Raw genomic sequence first — 9801 nt, 5'->3', positions numbered from 1 at the left:
GTGGATACAACCCTCAAGGTTAAAGACATGTTTAATAGGGAAGGGAAATAGAACTTAGATTTGCTTTCGAATCGGTTCAACGGCGAGTTGGTTAGTTTTATTATGGCTATGCTTGGTCCTCTCCCAAAATATGGTGTTGATGATCTTGGATAGGGGGATTATAATGACAAAGAGTTTACGGGTAACACCTATAGTTATCTTTCTCCTCATTTGAATTACGTGGAAACGTATATGGACTAGATCACTAGAATAGCACTAGGAATTCGAAAGGCAATATAAGAATCACCTTGGAAAAATAGTTAAACAACATAAGAATGCAACGAATTTTGAGCCACGCGCCAAGCGCATTTAGGGTGTGTCAAAACTAATTTATAAAGTTTCTTTAAAATTTGAAGGCAATATTTACATTTACATTACGAATTGAAGACAATAACTATCTTTGGGACGTTATTGGCCGAGTGTGCAGTTTTGAATCATGCATGAACTGGGAACCAGAGATAACAAGAAGAAGCTTTCTTTTATACATATATTACCGTTTCATGTTACAAAATTGACATAAATAATTTAATCTAGCATCACTATGTATGTACCAAGGAATCAATTAGGACCCCAGCAGCTCAAGAACATGACAGTCCTGAGTGACTCCTCTGCCTGCTTTGCCTTCTTCTCATCCTTCAATTTGCATACAACATGCGAAGAAGAAGATAGATTCTTTGCTTGAGAATATGATCTAACACGGTTTCTAAGATGCTGTTGAGCTTGTCTTAAAGCATAGTTCCATCTGCAAATACTAACTTGATCCTTCAAAGCCTCTACAGCTCCAACACTAGCAGCCACGATCCAAGCCTTACTCGTTGTTGCACGATTCATTGTGATAATGTATATGACAGTGTTTCGGATAACAAATTAAGATGTAGATAGTTTTGTTTGGTGATTGATGATGAAAAAATGAATGATGTTTGCTGTTATTTATATGAATATAGGAGATCGGTAGAATAAGATACCAGGAGCTACACAAATGGAAAAGAACATGGTTTTGGAAAAATCAAAGGCTATGTTTAGTGGTTTTGGAAAAAGATAAATATAATATGTGGCACGAATGGATATATTTACTCTACTTTGGACCACTTTGCCATGACTTTCACAGCTAGATAACAATATATTCAACCATCCAACACACCTTATTCTCAAACGCGCCTAAAAGTTTGTTTTCCTTTTTTTTTTTTTTAATGTAAATAAAGATGGATTTACTTCATCTTTAAGGGAGAATTTTTTATTTATATAATTAATTAATTATATAACTAATTTCAAATCGATAGAACTTTTAATCAGGTTGAACTCATAATCAAGTTTTAACTAAATTGAACTCAAGAACAATTGTGGAGATTTAATCATTGATTTTTATGAAACAAAAGAGAGTTTTTTATCTTAGAGAAATTCAAGATCCAAACAGAGATTTCATAAGACAATTTCCAAAAATAAACAAGAGATTTTACTGATTTAACTCGCAACCAAAATAACTTCTTACAAAAGAAATATTTACTCATCAGATAATACACTATTGTTAAATTACAATTAAGCTCTTACACCGAATAAAGATTCTCACTTAGGCTCAAGAATACTCTCGAAGCACTATGAATAGATAGATATATGTGAGAAAAACAAGAGCTTTAATTTATTAAAAAAGATGAGAAAAATAAAAGTGAAATCAAAACTCATTTTCTAAATAATAAAAAGTGATAGAGAAGCTCTCTATTTATTTGCCAAGACGTGGCGTAAATTTGGAAATAATCCATGGAAAAAATTAGTGTGGTTAATTGATTATTGATCCCTTGGTGATCAATTGTTCAAGCCACAAATATAAGGTTTGATATTTAATCTTTATCAATCATTAGCGATTGTCTCAATCGATTTTAGACTCAATTTAGTGAAAATAATCAATTAGGTCTAATTGATTATTCAATTGGAAAAATTATTCCAATCAATTAGATAATCCCCGAATTAGTTGGTTAGGCCTTAAAAATATTTACATGTGGTTTAAATAAAATACGAGAGACTTCTTAAGGAATTTTAGTGTGTATGATTTTCCCATAATATTTCTAAAACACTACGCCAAATTTAAGTTTTAGCAGCACACCTACTAAAGCGCTTCTAGTAAAAAGCGCTGTTATAGGTTGCACTAAAAACAAAATAAAAAAACACGCTAAAAAAGCGCTCTTAAAGGGGGGGGGGTAATGAAAGCGCTTTTCAAAAGCGCTCTTATAGGGGGGGGCTATGAAAGCGCTTTCTAAAAGCGCTCTTAAAGGGGGGGTATGACAGCGCTTTTCAAAAGCGCTCTTATAGGGGTCTTATAGTGGGGGATATGAAAGCGCTTTTGAAAGCGCTCTTAAAGGGGGGGTTACAAAAGCGCTTTTTAAGAGAAAGCGCTGGCATAGGTGGCCCTTCTAAAGCGCTTTTCAGAAGCGCCATCGTAGGTGTTTTAAAATAAAACAAATTAAACTTGCCCCAATTAATTTCAGAAGCGCTTCTCAGTATCTTTCTCTTCTTCTCCTCGCGAACAAACACCCAGAATCCCTAAATCTCAGATTCTTCCCTAAATCAATTTCAGTTCCTCCGTCCTCCGTCTCCGCCGCCGTTTCCGCCTCCGTCTCCGCCTCCGTTCGCCGTTTCCGCCTCCGTCCGTTCTCCGTTCTCCCTCCGTTCTCCGTTCTCCCTGCATCCCTTTAGGTAATTTCTAAGTTTTTGAATATGCTGTATGTGGGTTGCTATATGTTCTTATTCATACTGCTATATGTTTTTGAATATGCTTATGAGAATTTGTTTGGAATTTTATATGGAACATTTAGAATCTTTAGAACTGACATTTAGAACAACACTGACATTTGGAACAACACTGAGTTTTGGTGGAAAGATTGAGGAAATTCTGGGGAGTTTCATAGTTATGGTGAATTGATGAAATTGGATGATCATGTTTTGTGTTGTTGTTTGGATAATCATGGTAGAATTATGATTTAGTAAATCTTACATGTATGATTATGAGTTTTGAATCTTCCTTATTAGTTTTATGAGAGTTTAGGTGGTTTGAGTTGTGACATAAAACTAAGATTCAATGATGAATTGGAGTAAAATTAGAAGATGGAAATATGGTGTTTTGATAGTTAAAACATGTGTATAACTTGTTCCATGAATGGTGATAGATCAAAATTAGGAAATAATTAGGGGTCATTCTTATGCCATAATATTGGCGTAGCTTTTTGTTTGTTGGTTGTTGTGGTTTGTTGAATTGGAGTAAAATTAGAAGATGGAAATATGGTTGTTGTATCATTAAAAAAACCACTTTTAATGATACAAAGAAATTTATAAAAAAAACAAAAGCTATAACAAACGGTTGCTATAGTAATAGAAATTAAGAGTTGCATTTTAAACTTTTTGCTTCTTAAGAGAAATAACACCCTCTTATTTTCCAAAAATACTTGAATTCATCCTTTTAAAATGTTAAAACTTGACACTTTTTGTTTTCTTTAAAAATGAATAATTTTATTGCATGCACTTTAGTTCATTTTAATAAAAAATATATATACATGTGTTTCTCTATTTTTTTTTTTGGTTACATGTGTTTCTCTATTTTTATTTATAATATAAGGAACATGTGTTTCTCTATTTTTTAGTTCAAATTTGCTTTCATAAAAAATGTTTGAATTTTAATATAAAAAGAAATTTCACTTTTTAAATTTATAGTTTGTTATAGTTTGTTATTTTCTTCTTTTTAAATTTTAATATCAATTTAGTGTCTCTCAACCAATTTTTTGGTTTGTGGACTTATATTACCTTGAAATAAGGTAATGTCTTCTTTAAGAAATCAGGTATTCTGATTAGGTATTCTATTATGATGATAGCTATTTATTATCTTGACAGAATTCCTTAGTACCTTATAGAGAAACCAAGAAGCATTTGTTTAGCTTAATTAAGTCATGGATAAGACATGGATGAGATCAAACCGATTGTCGAAAGAGTACGAGAAAGGGGTATGGAAATTCGTTGAGTTTGCGGTTGCGCACTCCGAAGACCCGCTTCGAATGCCGTGTCCTTGCTTGGGTTGCTGTTATGGGGATAAGGTTGACGGGAAACAGTTGGGATCCCATTTACTACGGTTTGGAATTGATATAAGTTATACATGTTGGACAATGCATGGTGAGAAAAGTAACGGGAATGCTGGGTCGAGTTGTAATAGGAAGTATGCTTCAAACGACGATTGCACAGACACATACGATTGCGATCGAGTCGAAGAGATTGCAGAAGCGTTTGAAGAAGATCTTGCGGATTGTCCCAAAATGTTTGAGAGGTTGGTAAGCGATGCAGAGAAACCGTTGTATGATGGTTGTTCAAAATTCACAAGATTGTCTGCGGTGTTAAAGTTGTACAACTTAAAGGCGGACAACGGATGGTCGGATAAAAGTTTCACAGAGTTATTAGCCCTTATGAAAGATATGCTACCAGAGGATAATGTTCTTCCCAATCGAACGTATGAAGCCAAAAAGATGTTGTCCTCTATTGGCATGAGCTATGATAAGATACATGCATGTCCAAACGATTGCGTTTTGTTTCGAAACGAGTATGCAGCGTTGAATGAGTGTCCTAAATGTGGTGCCCCTCGATATAAGAAAAAGTTGTCTCCTGCTAAAGTCTTATGGTATTTTCCTATAATTCCGAGATTTAGACGCATGTATCGTAGTGAGACCGATTCAAGACACTTGACTTGGCATGCAGATGAAAGAATTATTGATGGAAAGTTGCGACATCCGGCAGACTCACCACAATGGATGAAAGTTGATACTGATTATCCTGAATTTGGAAAAGAAGCAAGAGACCTTCGGTTGTCATTGTCTACTGATGGAATGAACCCGCATGGTATTCAAAGCATCTCGCATAGCACATGGCCTGTGATTCTTATGATCTATAACCTACCTCCGTGGCTATGTATGAAGCGTAAGTACATGATGTTATCTATGCTAATTTCTGGGCCTAAAAAACCAGGGAATGACATAGACGTATACTTGGCACCGTTAATCGAAGATTTAAAGTTTTTGTGGGACAACGGTGTGGAGGTTTACGATGGGTATAGGAAGGAAAGTTTCAACTTGAGGGCGATGTTGTTTGGAACAATTAATGATTTTCCAGCATACGGAAATCTATCCGGGTACAGCAATAAAGGTCAAAAGGCGTGTCCTGTTTGTGAAGACGAAACCGATACGACACGATTGGAGCTTTGTCAGAAGAATGTCTTTCTCGGCCATCGTAGATTCTTAAATACTAATCATCACTACCGTGGGTGGAGAAAAGCATTCAACGGAAAGGCCGAACATGGTACAGCCCCGCCTTTTTTGTCAGGTGATCAAATTTTTGAAAAGGTGAAAGATGTGAGCACTCAGTTTGGCAAGCCTTTTGCACATTCACTTGTCAAGGGTGGGTGGAAGAAGAAGTCCATTTTTTTTGAACTTCCATATTGGAAGTCGTTGTACGTAAGACATTTCCTGGATGTTATGCATATTGAAAAAAATGTATTTGACAGCGTCATAGGTACGTTACTCAATATACAAGGAAAGTCTAAGGATGGCCTTAACATAAGGAAGGACATGGTAAACATGGGGATGAGAACTGAATTGGGACCCGTGACGAAAGGAAGACGAACATATCTGCCACCTGCTGTTTACACTCTATCTAGAAAGGAGAAGAAAACATTGTGTAAGTTCCTCAGTGAAGTTAAAGTTCCAGAAGGCTACTCTTCAGATATTAGAAGACTTGTGTCCATGAAAGACCTCAAGTTAAAGAGTTTGAAGACGCATGATTGTCATGTTATAATGGAACATTTTTTACCAATAGGTATACGTTCTATTCTGCCAGAAAAAGTAAGAAGCGCAATAACTAAGCTGTGTTTCTTCTTCAGGTCAATTTGCAGTAAGGTGGTCGATCCCGCGATCTTACCAACATTGCAAAAAGAGATAGTTGTTACTTTATGTGATCTTGAAATGTATTTTCCTCCCTCGTTTTTTGACATAATGGTTCATCTAGTCGTTCATCTTGTGAAAGAGACACAACTGTGCGGACCAGCTTATATGAGATGGATGTACCCTGCTGAACGTTATATGAAAATATTAAAAGGGTACGTGAAAAACAGAAGTCGACCGAAGGGTTGTATTGCCGAACGATACGTTGTTGAAGAAGCGGTTGAGTTTTGTACTGAATATCTGTCAAATGTTCAATCAATTGGACTCCCCAAATCTCATATTGTCGAAAAAAAAGAAGGAAAAAGGCTAATTGGAAATAAAGTTGTGACAGTATCAATGGTCGAACGGGATCAAGCGCACTTGTATGTTCTGCACAATGAGATTGAGGTTGAGCCGTATGTTGAAATGCACAAGGTTGTTCTCCGAGATTTAAATCCAAATAGAAATGAGAACTGGATAGTACGAGAGCACAATCGAAGTTTCATACCGTGGTTTAGGGATCATATTTATTCAAAGTATCGTTCAGATCCTGCTTCAGTAACAGAAAGGTTGAGATGTTTAGCCTATGGTCCAACTGTAATTGTGCTTTCTTATAGCGCATACGCTATTAATGGATACACATTTTATACTAAAGAACAGGATGATAAAAGTACTATGCAAAATAGTGGTGTTACCTTGGTAGCTGAAGCAATGCACATATCAAGTGCGAATGACTTAAATCCGAAATTTGCAAAATTGTCATATTTTGAGGTTATCGAGCGTATTTTTGTGTTTGATTATGCGAAGTTTCAGATTCCTGTATTTGGTTGCAAGTGGGTTGAAAATAATAGTGGCATACGAATGGATAAGTCAGGATTTTTGCAAGTGGATCTCAATAGGGTAGGGTACAAAGATGAGCCTTTCATTCTAGCCTCTCAAGCTAAACAAGTGTTCTATGTCAATGATCCGACAAGTACGAAATGGTCTATAATGCTTTTATCTAACAAAATAGTTGATGAAAAGATTGAAGATCAATGTGATATTGGTGTTGGCATTGAATCTTGTACAAGAAACGATCAAAATGAGAATGAATCTTGTACTAGAAATGATCATAATGAGGGTATTTGGATCAATCCAACCGTCCGCGTTGTTAAGAGACGCGTAGAACACAATCCTACCAAGAAAAGAAAGAGACGTTAGTGATAAAGGTAATAGTATACATATTCCGACTAATTTGTTTTATTCAATTTGTACCGATTGTTTTAATCAATAGTATAGTACTTATTCAATTTTGGTGCATATTCTCGTTTTGTACATAACTTTTGAACCATGTATCCGTTTGTTGACTTCTTTACATGTAACTATACTATTTTGATGATTCCGGAGCTGCTCATGCACTTATCTTTACATTTCGGGACTGTTTTTTTATCGGTTTTGCTTCTGCCCGTAATCAAAAGTCGGGCTTAGGGTCTGAATTTCGGAAAACCGACTTTATTTTTGAGTCCGTGGGGACGTTTTACCATAGCCATGTAAATTTCGTTCAATTCCGACAACTTTATTTTTTGACGCTTATTTTGATTTGTACCGATTTCGTTTCCGATTTACTTGTACATGCATGGTTTGACTTCCATTTTACCTGTATAGATTGTTAGCTTATTAATAGTGTACTAATGTGCTTTACTTTGTTTGATACAGGTTAAATGGCTCCGGATAGAGATGCTCCACCTGAAAACTCACAAGAAAGAGATGCTCAAGAAAGAGATGCCACGGATACAAATGCTCCACCTGATACTGAAGCAAAAGAAGTTGCACGAGGCATCACTATCATGAAGGGAATCGTTCGACATAGAGACCAAGGATTAGTATACCGATTGGAATGGAATTCTGATAAACAAGCAATTGGTCCTAATTCTGCAAAGTTGACAAGTTATATTGGTACACTTGTTCGTATGCATATTCCGGTCTCCGTAGCTAAATGGAATCTGAAAAGCAAAGACTTGGATGCGAAAAAAAAAAAAGCAATTTGGGACGAGCTTCAGGTATATATCATATATGGTTAATTGTTGTTATTATCTTGACGATAAATTGTTTAAATTACTTATACTAACACACTATGAGTATGTTTTTTTGCAGAGGACTTTTGAGATACCAGATGATCGTAGACGCTACATACTTGGTTTGGCCGGCAAAAGATATAGAGGGTGGAAAGCTTTTTTGACAAACACTTATCTTAAGGATAAAGATGGAAACTTTCTTGAAGAGGCACCGGGACGGCCAAAAAAGTATGAGATCTTCATTGGTGAAGAAGATTGGGCTGAGTTTGTAAAGCAAAGAAATGAAGATTTTCGGAAAAGGAGTGCCAAGAATAGTGCGAGAGCATCCAAACCCGCATATCCATACAAAAAAGGGCGTTTGGGATATGCACGCTTGGAGGATAAAATTGTAAGTAAATAGAAATGCGTTTTAATTAATTGTCTAAATGTGTTTTATTTGACGATTTTATCATTTGTGTCAATGCATAGTTAGAGGAGACTAAAAGTGAGGAAACCTCACTTCCTGAACATGTGTTGTGGAGGGAAGCTCGTGTGGGCAAGGATCATGCTGTCGATCCCGAAGTTCAGAGAGTTTTTATTGAATGTGTAAGTATAATACTGTGTCTTTAATTAAATCAAATGTTTTTTAATATATAAATGATTTTTTAATGTAAATGAATTACAGGAGACCTTGTCGCAATCGGCATCCACCGGTGAGGGGAGCGTACTTAGTAGAGCACTAGATGCTCCTGAGTATCCCGGTCGGGTGAGGGGTAAGGGTCATGGTGTGACTCCAACCTCTTTTTACAAGAGTCCTAGGAGAAGAAATCCTTCAAATGAAGAAGTGTTGCAAAAGTTGGCGGAATTGCAAGCACAAGTCTCTGAATTGCAAAGAGATAAAGAAGCGTATATGAGAGAAAAGTGCAACACTTCATCGGTGAAAGAAACTAGTGATAAGGCTAGTATCAACTATCAAAGGAAATTTCCCGAGGTAATTATAATTTTTTTTCCTTTTAAATTGTTCTATTTTATTAATGATAATGACTTTATATTTACTATTGGTTTAGGGCATTTCATCTTGCCAACTATACTTATCGGAACCGAATTATCGACTAGTTGGCAAGGGAAAAGTGCACAACACTTTGGGAGATTTACTTCACCATAGACCGCTCCCGGATGGACACCTGAAAGTATCGGTGGATGTTGTAGTAGATCATGATGCGATGCTACCGGTACCTGACATGGTCTCAGAGACGACATTGCTGCGAGATGCAATAGGATCATTTGTTGCATGGCCCTCGGAGCTCATTACCATTAGTGATGAGGTATATTGAAAATGATTATGAATCATTTAGTTTTCGAATGTCAATTCTAAACCGTTTATTAATTATTTTTTACATTTTAATTTTAGACTGCTCCTATAAAACCCACAGTTAAGGGTAAAGGGATTTTACAGGAGGAGGAGTCCGTTGCATCACTAAAAGAGGTACATTTAAAGTGTTAATAATTAATCTGAATCTAAATCTGCATGATTTTATATTTTACCTAACTTATATGATTTTTAGGCATCCGCTCGGGAGTCACAACAAGTGACGCAGCAAGTTCGTACCGTACCACCCACTGGTCCTCCGAAGCCAGCGGGAAAAAAAGGCGGTGCTTTTGTGCCTCGGTACCGGTCGACGCTCGCAACAATGGTTGATATGTCCGATTTGAAGGATGGTACTTTACGTGAAATCGTTATGGATGAAAGTGTCTTCGGTATTGAATTCAAGTCACTTATTACA

At 36.3% G+C, this 9801-nt stretch overlaps 2 protein-coding genes across 2 annotated transcripts; one reads left to right on the top strand and one right to left on the bottom strand.

Moving 5' to 3' along the window:
* Positions 1-498: 498 nt before the first annotated feature.
* On the bottom strand, positions 499-1041 carry LOC131648097 (uncharacterized). The gene has a single exon (XM_058917886.1). The coding sequence runs from the start codon at positions 868-870 to the stop codon at positions 598-600; it is 273 nt and encodes a 90-aa protein (XP_058773869.1). The 5' UTR covers positions 871-1041; the 3' UTR covers positions 499-597.
* A 7667-nt stretch (positions 1042-8708) lies between these two features.
* LOC131648095 (uncharacterized) lies at positions 8709-9449 on the top strand. The gene is made up of 2 exons (XM_058917885.1): positions 8709-9008; positions 9085-9449. Exons 1-2 carry the CDS (start codon positions 8928-8930, stop codon positions 9349-9351), a joined length of 348 nt encoding a protein of 115 aa, XP_058773868.1. The 5' UTR covers positions 8709-8927; the 3' UTR covers positions 9352-9449.
* Positions 9450-9801: the final 352 nt, after the last annotated feature.

The sequence above is a fragment of the Vicia villosa genome, linkage group LG2 (assembly GCF_029867415.1).
Source record: "Vicia villosa cultivar HV-30 ecotype Madison, WI linkage group LG2, Vvil1.0, whole genome shotgun sequence".
Taxonomy (NCBI): domain Eukaryota; kingdom Viridiplantae; phylum Streptophyta; class Magnoliopsida; order Fabales; family Fabaceae; genus Vicia; species Vicia villosa.
This window is presented reverse-complemented; position numbering and strand designations above follow the sequence as displayed.